The sequence below is a fragment of the Centruroides vittatus genome, unplaced genomic scaffold, assembly GCF_030686945.1.
Source record: "Centruroides vittatus isolate TY-2023 unplaced genomic scaffold, ASM3068694v2 contig_2726, whole genome shotgun sequence".
Taxonomy (NCBI): Eukaryota; Metazoa; Arthropoda; class Arachnida; order Scorpiones; family Buthidae; genus Centruroides; species Centruroides vittatus.
In genome coordinates, this window is record NW_027121735.1 from 431767 (window position 1) to 450491 (window position 18725).

Consider the following 18725-nt stretch of genomic DNA (forward strand, 5'->3'; position numbering starts at 1 on the left):
ACTTAATAATTTTTTATTTTATTTTATAATTTAGAATTAAATCGAACTGAAGTAACGCAGAATTCTATTGGACAATTTTACAAAGTATCCAGAACGACAACCAATCAAGTTAACGTATTCGCGTACGACGTCTCAAAAGCCAATAAAAATTAAAATATATTAATTATTCGAACAGGGAATAAAAATTTTAGATTAATTAATAAAAACAAACAAATAACTTTAATTTACTTTTAAAATATTCTTAAATTTTTATAATTTATTCTGAACTTAAAAAAAATTTTTTTATTTCGGGGAATTTCCCTAATAAAAATTCCCTGATTTAAGAATTAATTAGGGAAATTTCCCTATGATGACAAAAAATAATACAGAGCAGTTTTTCCATATTTTTTTATTATTTTTATTTTTTCTTTTCTTTTCTTTCTTTGCCTTTATTTTCGATTACCCGAAAACACAAAAAGGACGAAAGTAAAAGGTAAAAATAAATAAATAAAAATATTTCTAAAGACTCAACGGTGCTTCAAAGAACAAACCAAATTTAGAAAAATATTTTTCCTTATTTCTACACAAAGTTGCGAAACAAAATAAATGAATAATATTAAGAAAAATATATTTAAATGTATATATATAATAATAATAATAACAAAAAAATTTAATAGAGTAAGGAAAATAATTATAATTACAATTACAATTATATAGAAGGAAATATTTTCTTTAAGGAAAATTCCACAGAAAAAAATTTAATTTTTTTATTTATTTTATTTTATTTTTTGTTCTCTCTAAAATTTTCTATTTAATTCTTCATTAAGTGCCCCCCTTTTGTTTATGCATTTTGTGCCAAAATTTAATTGCGATTTATTATTTTATTAATTAAATTATAATTGTTTAATTATGCTAATTAAGTATATCATGTATAGCAAATATATATAATTCAGTCAGATTTTTTTTGCATATTATAAATATTAATTCGAGTCAAACCGGATTAAATTCGTCTACCGTGTGAATGAGGTTTGTTGAATCTTGATTTAAAACGTGTCACACACACACACATACACATATATATATATATATTATATGCAGGGCACGATGGGGCCTGGGACAGTCACAAAAGTGGGGTCCCACCAGAATCGAATTTGGTTTCGTTGTGACTCTAACCCACTACATAAAGCTTGCCTTTTCCTTTAAAATATAATAAATGTAAAAGCGTGGGGGCCCTAAGCTGTGGCCTACTCAAGTAAGACGTAAATTAAGGCCTGGATTCAATCATTCTTCGAAAAATACAGATTTTTTTAACACTTATTTTTATGCCACGTTTTTACATAAGACTAAAGTTTGGGCCTCTCTGTATGGGTCCGGGGCCAAATGGCCTTGAGAGCTTCCTCTATCCGGGCCTCACTTAAAATTAAATTGTTTATTTATTAATTTAGTTCTAACATATAATTATTATTGATCTCTTAAGGAAAATTCGACATACTAAAAAAAAAAAAAAAAACAATTAATTTTTAATGTATATACTAGTATACATATACTCAAATAAAGGAACCAGCAGGGACAACCCGGGCTCCAAATTTCAGTCTTATGTAAAAATAAGACTATTCATATTTATGTGTGATATAAATGGCTGGTTTTGTTCGTTTTTTGATTCATTTTATTCATATTTTATAGCTTTAGGAGAGACGTTAGGGCCTCGGATTTGTGAGGCCCAAGCCGCAATTCGAATATCTCATGAATATCCAGATTTATTTATGAATTTCTCCAACAGTTTGTAAATTCTTGAACAAATCTATGCTAACTACCAGGAACTTAAGGCAAATTATGACAGTAAATATTACATTCGAAGCATAATTAAACGTAGGCATAATTATGCAATTATATAATTTATATTATGCCAAGTGCCATACATTAAATCATTATTAAAAAAAATGGATTTACATTATACCAAGGCTTTCATTCAGTTCTAATCCCCGGATATTATATTTAAAAAAAAAATGCAACCAGTCGAGAAACAAAATTTATGTTAAATTCCATTATAACGTACATAAATTTTGGCATAAAAGTTATTAAATAATACAAAATATAATATATATATATATATATATATATATATATATAAACGTAGTAAGGTTTCGTCTATCATCATAAATCGCGAGTCGAGTGAAAGAAAAATGCAGATCATGTCAAAAATTTTCTATTTATTAAACCAGTCGGGAAAAAAAATTTATTTTTATGTTACGCACTAAATCAAAATGTATAAATAGCGTAAGAATTTAATAGATTCTGGACTTTTTCGGGAGTTTTCTCGCTCTTGGATCTTCATCTCGAGTTCCTTTTGTGTGTGTCTGTGTGTTTGTGTGATTTCAACAGTAACACCATATTTAATACTTGAAATCTTGACCGAATGAAGAAAGCACAATGCCATTCTTCATCCGGTGTAAACTTTCATCTAATCTCTTAGTATGTCTTCCATCTGTTTCCTCTAACGAAGGACAATCTGGGTGGTCATTTTCTTTGTAATTAAGACTTTAAAAAAAAAAGCGATTTAAACCCGAAAACCCCCTACTTCGGGCCTTAAAATCTTGGCAAAACGCTTGCCGCAGCCATTTTTACCGTCGAGAATTGGGAATTCTAGCAGTACAGAAAGTTAGAATTATCCGTCGTAGTAAATGCCAAACTCGTCCCTCCTTTTGAAGAAAAGGTGACAGGAAGGGCAGATCCGAGGTTCAAAGTGAGAATGTCGCTACGGGGAACGGAAATGGCTCCCGTAGTAACATTTTTTCTTTTCTTTTCGCGACTTGGAAATTATGGTAAAACACGATTTATATAAAGAATAAAGGTGAAATTTTTTTGATTTTTTCGACATTCCTCTAGGTACGTCGACCACGATATGTAACGTTTGATTGTTAATGCAACAGTCTACTGGTCACGAGTCACAAATATTTGTCTTTATCACGCAGATGTTATTAATCACGAACGTGAATCACGCTAAAGGAAATCGGACAATTGTCTAATTAAACAGGAGAAATTAAAATTATAATAAAGGATACTTTCTCCGATAGATGTCACCGTATGATTTAAAAATTCAAAGACTTTTTTAATTAACTATTGTGTCATATCCGGTTGACATTAGACGTCATCTGCTTTGTTTATGTATATTAAACGTCTTTCTTTTATTTATTCTCTTGCCAATTAAAAAAAATGGCTCGAAATAATTATAATTAATTCTAATTTTAACTTTTAATGACTAATTTGTAGCAGCTTTTAAATTCCAATATCACGTGATTCGATCGATTCAAAAAATAGATCACGTGACGTTCGTATCTAATTTTAGAATTAAACGTTAACACCTGGAAATTTATTTACATCTTAAAATATGTTATCTTCATCTTGTTTTGTTGTATTAATTCGATAATAAAACAAATAAACGAGACAAATATTTAATTTTTCAACAAAATTAAATAGTCACGTGATTAAACACACAGATCACGTGACTCAGATTGTGCTCTAATTTCGTATAAAGTATTAAGAATTTGATAAAATTTATCATTTTTAAATTTTAATTTTATAAACTGAAGCCCAAATTCGATTTACTTACATCGAAAACACGTTTATGATATAAAAAAAAAAACTTTCAACAATTCCCGACATTTTATGTAACGCCGTAATAATAAAACTTACCGAGTGACGTCACTAATTCCGTACAAATGTCGTCTGCTGTTTTTTAAACATACGTTTTTAATACAAATATTCCATACATTCACATAAAAATAGCAAATTATTACATTCTTCGATAAACTTGAAACTAAACTAGACTTTAAAAAGAAAAAAATATCTTTTATTTATTCATACTTTATGATATCGCCAATGACGTCACTGTCTGACGTACGTAACCGTAACAGTACAGTTAGTATGACGACGTGTTTATTTTGAAAATTAAAACGGATTAATTTAAATATATAGAAAGTTTATTTTAAAAATATATAATTCAAAAAGTGCTAAGAACAGAACATAGACGAGGAGCATTTATCCAACCGTTTACAGTTGATATTTATGTCTTTACATTCTAGTTCATAGCTTTTCCGCACCAAAGGTCAAGCGTGAGGTCATCTTTTTTATAAAAGGGGCAATGACGTCATCAGATGAAACGCTTCTCGCCAATATGAACGTCAAAAAGATATCGTATACCGAGCGAACTTTAAACTTCGGAGAGAGAGAAGCGGGGAGTCCGAATTCGAATCCCGGAACGGGGAGGGAAGTTTACTTATTTAAAATAAGCAGAGGGGAAGGGCAAGTTTGAGAAATATTCTCCAACACGGCCGTATAAACGAGTTATTGTGAAAAGTCTCGACTTCACGCGGTCTCGTAATTGTGTCGAAGTCAATACGGAATGGGAAAACACAATAGCGCTTTTCTGTAAAGCCGAGAAGTCGAGCAGAACGAGACGTCATGCCAGAGTCAAAACAAACATCGACCAATGAACGTCGGTCTTTCATGAAAACTACTTCAAAAACCATTGACGAACGAGAAAGAAAACAAAATTGGTAGCCTCGGGCGATTTTTCATAACCTAGAGAGAAGGGTGTGGTCCCGATCCTTTTTTCCCCTTCTTATTCCTTGCATCAATTCATCAAAGACTCTTCCGATATGACAAGAAGATCGTCCCCTCGAATAAGAAAAGTCGGAGACAAGTCAACGCTCCTTAAAGTTTGAAAGACGTGTTGTGAACGTTAATAATTTCCGCAACATTACTTTTTATTAAGTGATTTTATTTTTTAAATATTTATAATCATTTTTTGTAATATTAAAAAAAATTATAAAGTATTGATAATTTAATTAAAAACTCTAAAAATAACTTAAATATAATTATTTCGTATTTTGCTGCCATCTGTTGCCGTATTTTTAAAATATTTAATAATCTCAATATGATGTCGATGGCCACTTCTATTTTGTGCTATTTTTTATAATTAATGTTTTTATTTGTAATAATTTTATTATTGTTTGAATAATAATAGATACTGTTATAGAAAAATCTGTTTTATACTGTGATCAGTGCTTCCATCTGTTAAAAAATTTTAAAAGTTTTAAAATTTTTTTTTTGTTAAATTTCTACAATAGAAATAATTTCTACATCATTTAACCAATTTTTTTCAATTGAAATGTTTATTATTAATTAAATATTTAAAAATTAAGAAAATTGAGCAAAAAAATTTGAAAGATTTTTAAAAATTAATTTACTTGTGCTACCATCTGGTAGTGAAACTTTGAAGCTTCAATTTTTGAACTGTATATTAAACTAATATGAGAGTAATAGAAAATTTAATTAAAATAAATTAACATCTGTTCACCTTCAGCAGTAGTTTATTTACTGAATTAAAAAAAATCATATAAATTGTAGAATAATACTGTATAAAAAACTCTTGTAAAATTGAGTAGAGTTCTATTTCAACAAAAAAGAAATAGGTTTTACAAAAAGATTTACTAATGAAATTTCTCATTAAAAAATTTGATTGCATTAACGTTTGTCCATCGTTAATGACTGATTCTATCCCATCTCCATACAGTTGCATCGTCGCATACACAGAGAAGCAAACTCCCGTCTCTGTTTAAGCTAGTTTGTCTGATTGCACCCGTACACTTGGCGTGAGTGAGAATCGTGCACCTAGAATACGGCGTCGAGTTATAATACGTACCAGAATAAAATAAAATTTAAAGGAACTAAAAGAATCTCACCTTGCGGTGGTCGGATCGTCGACGTCTATGTCCCATACATAAGTGCGCCCGACCTGATTCCCGAGTGCCAGGATCTAAGAAAATTTACCAAACTATAAATTTCATTTCTATTATTATTATTCGTTCAATTACTTATAGTTTAAGAAAGCCATAATAGTTTCAGATAATCCTTGTTAACATGTTCCAGTTTCGTTTTAACGCTATTAATTATGAATACCAGGGCCGTACCAAAGCCGATGCAAAAGAGGGCATAACTTTACAGATATAGGTTGTTCAAATTGCATTTGTTTGGTAGAAAAACTTTTCCTCTATACAAAAGAGATACTGATATTATAAGAAATGCATTTGTGCTATTGTTGAACCCAACTCTGGAATCCTCTGAAAAATTCAGGTGTGCATTGTTGTACCCAATTCTTTACGGCCACGCCTTGCCCGTGTCGTCAAATTCTCCCCGAAGACAGTCCCAACTTCCGTCTTTGATCCAATGAAGACGACATTAGATTTGGACCAGTTGGTAAATGGGGACCACTGAATAAAGAAGTGCAAACCTGAATTTTTTCGTAACGGCATTCCAGAATTTGGTTTGGCGACGGTACAACTGCATTGCTTGTAATAGAGAGCGAGTATTACCTTCAGACAGGAAGAGGAGTTTGAACGACCTATGTCGGTAAATAAAATAGTTATGCCAGCTTTTGCATTTTTAGTTCTTTGGTACCGTACTCTTATTTTTGTACTGTAATTAGTAATTCTGGAGATTATTACAGGTATTGAATAAAGAATACCTTAGTTCCACTCTTAGTTTCTCTGCCCGTTTTGATCAATCTTGAAATTGGTCGCGATGGTTTTTTTCAGAGTGTCTTTCTTTGTCATCAAATGATTAAATGCATCATTATTAAAGCCAATCAAAAGCATTAAAAACATATTTTACAAGATAAAAAAAAAAATTTAATAATTGGTTGCTGACTAGATTAAACTGTAAGCTGGTGGAGTCACTGATAGATTTAGTTTTTGTGATTCATAGTACTTGTGACTGGTTAGAGATTGAAAATACGATAAATGTGATGCCGAACATAAGTATTTCTGCAAAAATGTAGTTGCACGAATTTTCTTACTATAAAGTTGGGATGTTTATACTGCACTTATTATCTTCAAATGATATCTTACGAGAAAAAATCTACCGTTCAACAACAAGTCTCTTCAGAAAAGTATATGAAACAAAAGACAGCATGACTAAAAGATACTTCTCTCCAGGAAGCAGTTAAAATTACTAAGAATTCTATACCTTTCAATTAATGTTTGATTAAAAAAAGTATCATTTTCCAAGTATTTAGAAAATTTGTTTATTCTTGCTAGGAAAAAAAGCATATTAAAGCATAATTTGGATGTTAGAAAAACATTGTTTACTACACAAAGCATTTTGTGAACGTCCTTAATCGTCACGAATGGCAAAATAGCAAATTCGTTATAATGTTAAAGCCTTTCATTACATAGAGATACTTCTATCTTTTGTACGATAAGCACATAAATCGTCATCCCGAGAGTTACATAAATAACAAAAACCAAATAAAATCAAATTAGAGATCAGGAACCAAGAATGCATCTAATCGTCATCATCTAAACTTTTATGGAATATATCCCCATAAAAAAATAGACACTAACAAAAATCACTGACATTCCAGGTGTGTAGGACCCTGAACAGTGCAGTTTCTCCTACAGCAATGCTGGAAATGTCCCCTACAGGCTTTAAGTCATAGCTGCACAACATGCTGCATATTGTTAAACACTCTGGAGGGAGGTGGGAATGATCCATTTGATGTGTTGGGTAATTGCTGTCTTAAGCTCCTCCAGAGTGTGAGGATTGTTCTTGTACACCCATCCTTTCAGAGCACCCAAGATAGAAATCTGGAACCTATGGGGAGATTATATGAATTTGTCATTGAAAAGTAACTTTTCAAAAGCACCCTGTATAATTTTGCTTAATGCATTTTCACTTAATATATCACTTTTAAGGAATGTATCCAACATGTTAACAAAGAACTACTTGCGTACTATTTTGCATATAATACAAACTTTATGTTCCGCATCCAAGGAGAACCTCATGAACCAAATTTCGCACTCTTTAAATTCGTAACGATGAAGTATAGTTACAAGAGTATCCGTGTGTTTTAATTCATTCTGCTCTAGTTGTCCTGGCTTCCAGCAAACAATACAATTTTCACATGACTGTAATATAAATATTTATAATAAAGTTCGAATTTCATCAAGAAAACAAAAAATTAAAAATGACCGACCGACCTTCGACAACACAAAATTTCCCAGCCAACGTACACAGTCTACATAATTGCGGTGAATGTCACGAGTAGTAAAATCGGGAAAATGGTGCTTTACGGTATCAAAAGGTCTATAAAATATATTCAAAAATTAAACCTTAAAAACTAAATATATATAGATTATACAAGAGTGAATAGTAAAGTCCTTATACATAAACACGTGAGCGAATACAACATAACACAATAACGAATTCAGCACAAAGACATAGGAAAATGAGAAATACACAACACAAAACACGTGAGAAATGAATGAGAAACATGAATCGACACACAAGAGAAAACACATTTTTACTGTGTGTTTGATGTGTACATTAGCATTTCATGCTTTCTATTCATACAATTTGTGTGCAGAGAATATAAGTGTGCTCTTTCCTATTCAATCAGTTTTGCCATACAACTTGTAATTGGCATTTTTCCATATCGTGTACTGTTTTCACGACAGATGTACTAACTTCCAAATTTTAACGCTAGGGGAACTGCAAGCGATATCACCTTGTACAGCTATAGTAAAGCGACTATGTGCTATATCATATTTGTAACTGTAGTTATCTTCATTTACCAGTATAAAGGACTTTACTACTTATCCCCCCCACACACAGTTAAGAGATTAAATTCTAATCAACATACTTGTTAGTTTTGCTAGGATTATATGTATAAGAATCTTGAATTGCTGTATCTAATTTTTCCTTTTTTAATTGCCAAATTTTTAGAGAGTGATCCATTCCACACGATACTATTTTCTCTCCAAGTAAATCAAAATCCTAGGAAAAAAAAAAAGTCACATTATACATTGGTCAACAATTAAAAAAAACATATTCAACGTGTGCGTCTAAAACTCATGAACTGAAATGTCACTAAAGAACAGAACTCTTTAAAGGAATTCCTTCTAAATTGATCTGCAATACTTACTATGGAACAGCATAAAATCCTGCTGCTCTGGGAACTTGGGATTGAATTTGTCAAAACACCAGAAGATCCGAAAAAAGATCTGTCTGGGTACGTCAAGTACCTAGCCACCTCCATGTGAACCTGGCATAAATAGGTCCTCTTAGTGTCCATAAGATAAGAGTCAAAAAAGAAAAAAGACTTGCAGCTGCACTGTTGTAAATGCAAGCACTTGTATTCTAGAATTTGTATTTCATATTTGGAACCTCAAGATGGCCGTTTGTTGATGAAAATATAGTTTAACTGCTCAAAAGATTGTTGCCTCTTTGTAATAAACTCAAACTGCTACATATTCTCATATGTAGAAATATTAGACAAACTCAATAGTAGCCCATTTAACAGTACTGTACATATCTAATACAAAAATACTTCTTGTGTTATCAATGTTGTGAAATACAAAAAGGTCTGAACTTCAATTTATAAATCCTTCTAACTGCTGATAAAGCAGTTAACTGTTAACTGCAGCCAACTGCTGATATAGCAGGCTCAAGAAAACAAAAAGTGGAGCACAATAGTGACACGACAAAAAAGAAACCGAAGAAAAAACGAATAGAGGATCAAACAGTCTGAAAAAGGCTCACTAAAAGCAATGCCCTTATATAAAAATGAAGAGTGAGTATGAAGAAGTACGTACATCCAGATAGAAGAGAACAACAAAATTACTTGGCCCAAACCCAGCTACGTAGAGAATTAAATTTTAATCCGTCTGCAAGAAACATAAATTAATAAAAATTTATATCGAAAGGCAACTTTATAATTGGTGAAAAATCTAAATTTTATTACTCTCATTGATTTACGTATTTTTAAGGCTTTCGGAATGGGAAGGGTCCTTCCTTTGACTAGTCCAAGCTCCATCTCACCTCTTATACCCCGTTCGCACCAAGCATTTCAATCTAGATTGTGATCAAGGTCGGTGACTATGCCTTGGTGCGACCTCCCTCGACAGTTTCAATCTCGACTGAAACGAGGTTCGATCGCGATTAACTCAAGAGAGTTCTTGAAACTAGATCCAGTCATAAGAGAGATCCCACAATCCCATGCGCACAAGAAAATACAAGATGGTGGCAGAACACATGTTGGGCTATAAACAGAGAAATAAAACAGATACTGTATTTGGAGAGACGATGACATCTGTCTATTATAAAGTACTGTAAAATGGTAAGAAAAAGCACTATATTTATTTCTAACCAAAACTTCCATTTCATTTGTTGGTGTTCGTGACTTACTGCGTAGTTATGTCAGTTTTATCATTGCGTGTAATAGCCGGATTGTTCTTGAGCGGACTGCCTGTGCAAACAGCACGACGTTTGACCAGCGACAGTCACAATCGAGATTGAAGTGAGTCGTGGATTGTGTGCGAACGTAGTATTAGGCTCTGACTGAGTCTAAAATAAAATCCATTCATTAAAAAAGTTATTAAAATGTTTAAAAACTTTTTATTTTTTCGACTCTTTCCTTCCCGTGACACTAAAAGGGTCTGCTTTTAATCATAACCATCACAGATTTGGCCAGATACAAAATGGAGATGACCAGGTAACAAAGGGTTAATTTATAATAAAGATAAACATTTAAATAAAATAATTCATAATTATTAATCAGAAAAGAATATTATAATTGTATACAATGTTGTCATTTTCTGATTTATTAAAGTGTTTATCGCATAATACTTACAGCACTTAAAACCTCGTCTCGATGACCTTCTACTCCCGCAAATATCGCTATGCATTGGTCGGTTTTTATATTCCAAAGTCTAAGCGCATGATCTGCACGTAATTAAATCTGTTTACGTCGATAACAAAAAAATATAATTGAATTTGCTTATTTCACTAATTTGATAATTACCTTTACTCACTGAAAGCAACAGATTACAATCAAGAGGATGAAATTTCAATTCGTTAATAGCATTACCATGTCCGATATAGTGCTGTAAAATAAAGATAAAAAATCACTAATCATTAATATTTAACTTGTATTTAAATACGGATCTTCTACGAAAACTTTAATTCCGACCTTGATACACTGCATAACTGCAGGACTCAAAATACGTATAACGCCTCTAGTTCCGGCAGCTGCCAGTAAAGGATAGCCGGTAACGTCATCGTAAGACCAGGCACACGTGTAGAAGTTTTCGTCTGGCTTCGAATCGGTCAAGGTTTAAGATAAAATCGATAAAAATATTACAAATAATAAAAAGGTCAAGGATACGTCGGGATCGGCGTACGCTTGCAATAATTTAATCCCTCCGCCTTCTAAGCATTCGTATATTGTTATCTATGAAAAGAAATTTTAAATATAAAACGGTTCTTTAGAAATAATTTATAAAATGTAAGACATAAATTAAACTGTCCAATATCTTACTCTATTACTTCCAACAGTGGCAAAAATGTTGTGACCGTCTTTTAAATGTGGATTAAACTGGACACCAAACAATGGTTGACCATGGTCTTCCTGTTATAAAAGATTTTTATAGTTATTGAAATTACAGAGTACAGGCAGGTACCACTTAACTATGAAGATACAGTAAGTTCTTAAGTGACTTTGTTATTACACGAACGTCATAAATTATGCTTATAAGCCATCAGACGAATTTTATATGGTATTATCTATTCATATACATTATATGCAACACAGATAAATGGAAATTTATTAAGACAGAAAAGATACAGGCTATGAATTTTCCAATTCCGTTATAATCTTACGGAACCTCCTGTTTGTGGTGTGTCGTTAACCGATGCACCTGCATAAGCCGAAGAACAGAATTAGCAGAGGAATCGGCATAGAGTATTCTATTTTTCTTAAAACAGACTCGAGAATAATGCAATGATTGGTTTTAAAAAGTAAGTAAATATGTAATAATGAATGAAAAATTAAAAATAAAAGGGAAATAGCTATTTTCTTACACTCGCATACCCCGACTTTTAAATGTAAAAACATTATCGACTTCTGTACACATTAATAGTTTTATGTTGTAAAGGGATCATTTCTTGTTAAATTTTACATTTCTTTTGCTGGATTTTAGGTATTTATTTTACACGTTATACTAACTATAGCTCGAAAGTTTTGTTAGCTGAAAAATGATATAGTAAGATCTCGTTTAATGCTACCCCAATTAACACTGATTCGATATAATGCAGTCTGCTCAAAGCCTTAAAAAAAGCTCAAAATTTACACTGATTCAAATTATCGCAGCATTTTATCGATTCTCATGTAATACAATTATTCCCAAACACAAACTAATTGGCAAAAAATGGCAATTCGTCATAGTGCCGTACTTTCCTTAACCTATGTTTGTTTGGTGCAATTTTGAAAAAATACAACATTGTGGATGCCGTAGGCGATATCGACTTTGCTTGGCAAGAATTAACTGATAAATGCATGAACGGAGTGTAGGAAGAAGTTATGCCCAGAGGTATCCAAGAATTCTCAATGAGAAGAGCCTATCTCTGTATCTTTAGGTCGACCAAATTGTCAACCTAATTGATACAGCAGGACTAGGAAATGTAGACGAGCAGGATATTGAGGAGTTACTGCAGGTTTCTGGTGAGTCTTGCCAACGACAACCTTCAAGAACTGGCAGAACAAGGAATTCGTGTAGAACTGGAAAATAGTAATTCTGAAAATGAAGAACCCAAAGAATTTCTCTACAGATTTCCTAAAAGTTTGGTAACAATAACCAAAATCGTTGATCAAATTGTAGCAAATGATTCAGATTTTGAAAGGAATGCAAAAGCAAGATGAAGCATTTTGGATGCGATCTCTTGCTACTGACATTTGCTTAGGGAAAGATAAAGAAAACGACAAATGAAACTACATGACTTTATCACAAAAAACAAAAATTTCAGAAGAACCACGACCTTTGTCACAAAAAATGTACTTACATTTCTGTGTACATATGTCTATGTGTTATTTAACATATTTTTATATTAATTTGCATAATAATATAACTTAAAATTAAAGTAAAATATGTCTAATTTTGATTGTGTGTTCCCCTTTCCCTATGTACTCGTTTAATGCTGTTTTGTTTAGTGCTTTGTTGTCTAGGAACGTATCCCCCGCATTAAGCTGGGTCGTACCGTACTTCGCACGAAGAGCAATTTAAGGGTATCACGTATGAAAGAGCAAGTTGTCCGAAATCAAGAACTGTCTATACATATATTGTCAAAATTTCCATCCCACGATACTAAATCTTCATAACAAACCCATCACAAACTCAAATCAAAACTTCAACAAGGCAATCGGGCAATTTTTGTGAAGGAAATGGCCCGACGTTGACACATTTGGCCAAGCCACTCAAAATTTCTGATAAAATTTCAAATCTGTCATCTTAGGAGTGTCGGTCTGATGTCTTAGCAACCTCGGTGATCTGGCTAATTAAATTATTATTTTATCTGTACATATAATGAATACAGAATCCCACATACTCTGACGAGAAAACCTAAATTCTAAAAGAATGTCGTAGAAATTTAAAAGTATCTTTTTGATATTTTGTTAACTAACCTTTACCCACATGGAGCACTTATATGCAAGTTTACTATGTTTATATTTCCATCGTCCCCGACCTCTTCTCCTTCCTCTGTTGGTAGGCGTGTCGCTTCTGGAAGTGTTGTCGGCAGTAGATGCACTTCCAATGCTGGAAGTTTCATCCTAAAAAGATATAAATCTTTTTAAATCATATCTATACAGCATTTTTGTATAGTCTTCAATGAAAAAATCATCACTAAACAGAGTGTGGTGCTAAGCCAAAGTACCTTAAACAAAAATTGTACACACAAAAATTGGGATTTGGTGATAAAGTATCATCTACAATGCAAAATAATACATTATAAATATTAAAAGAGGAGTTTTCTATTTAATATTTATGGGAACATCCGAGTATTTATTAAAAATTTTGATAGTGGTACTATTTAGGAAGACATTATACCGAGATTTTACTGTACTCGAATCACCGATTTATGCAAAATTGATTCAAGTTCACTCAATTCAACAAGTGTCGACAAATATGGAATATTTACTCAAAGTTTCTACACCATCCCTCGTCCAATTTTATCAATTTTGACAATTTCGGCACTATAACCGACATTAAAAACAACGTTAATAAATAACTTCAAAATTTTGATTTTAATACAAATCCATTAGAAGCACTATGACGATAACTAGTGTTTACGAATACGAAATATCCCAATTTAAATTAGAATTTATATAATTGAAGTAACATTTATTAATGCAATACCGAACTAGATATAATGGTAGTTAATATAAAATCCATTGTATATGGAAGTTTGTGCTTATTAATTTGATTGCTAGAAACAGCGTGTATAAGGTTTTTTGTGCCTACGATTTTATATGGAAGAAAACATTTCAGTAAAGAATTTATAATTTTGCCAGTTTGTTGATACATTTGATGCACTTTATTTAAATAGGCAATATATATTTTAATATCAATTATCAAATCATACTTCTCTCGAAGCAATGAAAATCCATTATGTAATATGGTTTCGACCGAAAAACTACAACCTCGTTTCTCGTTCAGTTAATTTTTCTCACTTCAATACATTTATTACTTTCTTTAATTATACATTTTTAGTACAGAAAGAAGTTTTAATACACTAATCTTACATTGCTAAATGCAAAAGACGGAATAAGGTAACTCCGACGAATTAGTTTTTATTCATTTTTTTAGAAATTATTGACGAGGGAACTAACTACGACTCTAAATCAACTATGCTACCTAACTTTACAATTTCACATCTATTTACAAGAACTAAATTGTCGGACTATAAAATTCCGGCTCAATTGATGTTTTATATTCATATTTAGTCGGCGAGAAGGACGAGACGGAGCCCTGCCCTTCTCCAAAAGACGTAAAAACATACAAATAAGGGGTTAATGTTACTTATGGTTCCAAAATGGCGGCTTGTCTCCGATTCCAGCAAATAGAAGAAAGGAAACAGTGGGGACGCAGGTTCTAACCTAACCTATTCTAATAATTTTGTTGGTAATAATTATGGTAATTTATTATAATAGGTTAGGTTAGGTTAGGTTAGAACATGCGTCCCCACTGTTTCCTTTCTTCTATTTGCTGGAATCGGAGACGAGCAGACATTTTGGAACCATAGGTAACATTAACCAAATAAGGTTAACAACACAAGTAAAAACAGACTTTTCGTCACTTTCTCAGGTAATTTGTGTCCAGTCCAAACCAAATGATCCCCCCCTTCTATTCCAGCATGCATTTATGACATTGATGAATATTACTACACTTTAGGTATGAATGTAGTGATTTAAAAACATGCTTTTCTCAGTCTGGTGGAAAAAATAATCATCTAGAATACGAAATACACACAAATTATCACTTAGAAACTCCAAATAAATAACAGAAAAGTATTCTCAATGGTAATCTATTGATGAAACTTGAAGTAAATGACTGGAGCATTGTCTCTTGAAGAGAGATTATTGATTTTTTATCTGAAAAAAACAAATCATTTTACAAAATTATCGATTACTTTCGTCATAATCTTTCTTTTTTCGGATAAATTAAACAAGAAATTGACTCGTTTTGCCTCGAAACTGATCGATTCCGTCCTCCGATTGGCGAGAATCGAAAAATTTGTCAATTTCACAAACACGTGGTAAAAGAGTATTAACCTCGATACATATATAATATAAACACGACTGTTTAAATGGGACAAATATCATTTTTCTGAATTATATAATCGTTATTTATGCTTACAACTTCGTCTCCCGAATCCTCCGTGTGACTGTGAGTAGAATGATCGGAGTTCTGTGTCGTCATTTTCAGTTTCTTGTTTTGATTTGGCGCCTCCTGGGACGCTTCTGCATCAGACATTTTGAAATGTATGTATATCCTCGATCCCGATACTACCGCCATCTTTAGTAAATTATATATTTTAAAATTAATTTACTTATTATATATTTGGTAATATTTCAAATTTACTTTTATTAATAAAATCGTTTTATTTGGCTATTTTAAAATAATTATTATTTTTTTAAATTGCTTTATTAATAATTATTGACACTTGTAGCGTGAGTTATGTACGGAATGAAAACGAATGATCCGCACTCTAGTGTCGTTTTAGAAAACTACTAATTACAGTATAGAAGGCGGCAAATAATTGCTTTTAACTGCGTTTATCTTCTTTCCGCTTGTTTTTTCCCATTGATGTAAAATGGATTGTGCAAAAAATAAAATATAATAAGCAATCATTACTGTAGTTAACGTTGTCAACTTTCTTGTGTAAAAAAGAAGGTCCTAGAACGGACATTGTAATGTAAAATGGTTGCGTGGTTTAAAATTTGGAGAACACCCAAAAAATATTGCTGTTTGCTCTTGCATTGTATGACTGACTACATATTGTCAGATTAAATATATATTAAATTAAAAAAATATATATATATATATATATTGTACTTTTATATATTATCTTAGAATGGTTTATTTTAAAAAGTTTGCAATAGTTTTGTAATGGGATACTGTATTATTAATAAGGTACCACTTTATAATCAGTTGGTTTGCTAGTTTGTAACTTGGTGTCACTAGGTTAAATATTTGTAATCGCCAACCAGCTAGAATATATTACATAGAGTAGATGAAGCGACGCCGTGTTTGAGAAAAATTGAATATGCGTCCGCCATTTTCTTTTTAGTCAAGAGGACGTTGCATTTGTGTTGTGTAAAGGCAACGAGCTAGAATATTCTAACTCGTTGGTAGTACCCGTTGTTCCCACCAACAGCGCTGTAACCATGGTCACAGCCACTCTAGTACAGTAGACCCCCCTATAACACGGGTTTACATAAGACGGATTCGTATAACACTGCGGAAAAATTGCGATCGTGTTTGTATAATACGCTAAAACAGGGTCGTATAACACGGTAAAAGAATGAGACAGATTGTCATGGCCGACAGGATTGGTCGAATCTAGACCAATAGCGGATATTGCGCAAACCGTTGAGTTTAAACGAGCAGCGGACCTACTAAAAAATATTTATTATTCAACGGCCATAAAAATTATATTTCTATTAATGATGTCTCCAAAGTTCAGCGAATTTTTCGCAGAAAGAATAACTTATCAGGAAACGCGTCTGCCGTTCGATGAGCCGCTCCGCGACGAAAACAAGCTTAAGCAATGGCCTCTTCGAACGGCTCACATTCAGTAAGCAATCCTACAATTTTTTGTTTATAGCATAGTTTATATGGATTATTTCCAAAAAATTATACGTGTTTTGGAAATGTTCCAGTCAAATTAGTCTAGAATCGATTAATTTTTATGGAAGAAAACTTTTCAAACAGTCGTATCCCCTTATAAAATTCCCGTGAATCTTACAATATTAGTGCCTGAGAAGTGAATAGATACGATACTTAGTGAATTCCACATTTATTTTACATAAATCTCACATATATACAGAACAGGGTCTAACAAAGAAAGAGGTCACTGCCCTCGGTTACAGAGTTTATATATCGGGCGTCTCGCCCTCGGGCGCAGCGCTCGACGCGCCCTTTACATGTCGTAGTAAGACACGACATGACACCCCTAAACTGCACAAGTGCCGGATTGTGAATGGCTCATGTATTTGTAAAATCTAAGTGACTCGTACAACACGGAACGTATCTACCGTGTTATAGAGGGTCTACTGTATATTTTAGCTCGTTGGTACTTACGAAGAGTGATCTATCACCAATAAATTCTAATATGCGCTCACTGACAAAAAGTTATGCACCCATATACAAATGTTCGATTACAACAAAATTCGACCTATAGCTATGTCGTAAACAGTGCCTAGTATTAGATAACAGTGTTATCTAATACTAGGCAGGTGCGACGGGTACACATGCTTAGGGGCCAGGACAAAAGGGGATGCTGAAAGAGTATCAAAAGAATGATCATCATTATAATTTCATTTTTAAATTTTAAATCTTGCCGATGAGGGGTTCATTGTACGATGTTTTGTTGAAGGAGAAACCGTACTTGATGCAGTGGGGTAGCTGGGGGGCACCCCCCAGCTACGCCACTGCGGTAGATGCGGTCCGCACCGGGCCCCTGGAAAACGATATGCCCATGGGGGCCCCAAAATCACAAGAAAAAAGACTCGAAAAATTTTTTCGGTGGCCCACAAATCTGGTTCAGCACCGGGCCTGGAGAACCGTAGCTACGCCACTGACTTGATGCAAATAATTTTGATTTTATTTAGCTCTGACACTGCATGGAAAAATTTGTCACAATGAAAGGTTTAAAAATTTTCCTATAGAACAGATTATTTTGTCCATTAAATAGAGAGTTTACTATTCTTATAATATACACAGCGATACAATACTTTAAGCCGCCATATTGTGAAGATAAAAGTGCTCTAGAATTTTTTTTGGAGATGGTCCTTTCCAGATGCGTCGGGCCTAGTCCCTTGCCATCCGCCGTCGCAATGTGGGCCTAGCCGAATCCATAACGTTTTTGCTAAAAAAGAGGTCATCGTAGTATCCACAAGGCGGAAGATGGCCGGATGGCCGAGCGTTCAAGATGGCAGTCATTCGTTCTGGGAGACCCGGAATCGAATCCGGACGGGTCGAAAAATTCTGAGGAAATTTTTGGGAGTTATCCGACCGGATCCGTCCTTCGTCGCCTGGCCGAACCCATAATGGGTCTGCTAAACGGGCCCAAGAGTTTTAAAAAATAGATTTCAAAGAAACTCTTTGCAGATGATTTCTGTTTATTTATTA

The 18725-nt window shown here is 33.0% G+C and overlaps 1 protein-coding gene across 1 annotated transcript; it reads right to left on the reverse strand.

Moving 5' to 3' along the window:
- Window positions 1-5333: 5333 nt before the first annotated feature.
- Window positions 5334-15846, reverse strand: LOC136971835 (polycomb protein eed-A-like). Its single transcript, XM_067266337.1, has 12 exons — window positions 15729-15846; window positions 13496-13642; window positions 11357-11446; window positions 11204-11269; window positions 11009-11134; window positions 10841-10922; window positions 10670-10761; window positions 8681-8814; window positions 8019-8124; window positions 7794-7946; window positions 5724-5797; window positions 5334-5652 (listed from the first exon to the last, which is right to left on the reverse strand). The coding sequence occupies exons 1-12, from the start codon at window positions 15843-15845 to the stop codon at window positions 5523-5525; spliced, it is 1317 nt and encodes a 438-aa protein (XP_067122438.1). The 5' UTR covers window position 15846; the 3' UTR covers window positions 5334-5522.
- Between the last annotated feature and the right edge of the window lie 2879 nt (window positions 15847-18725).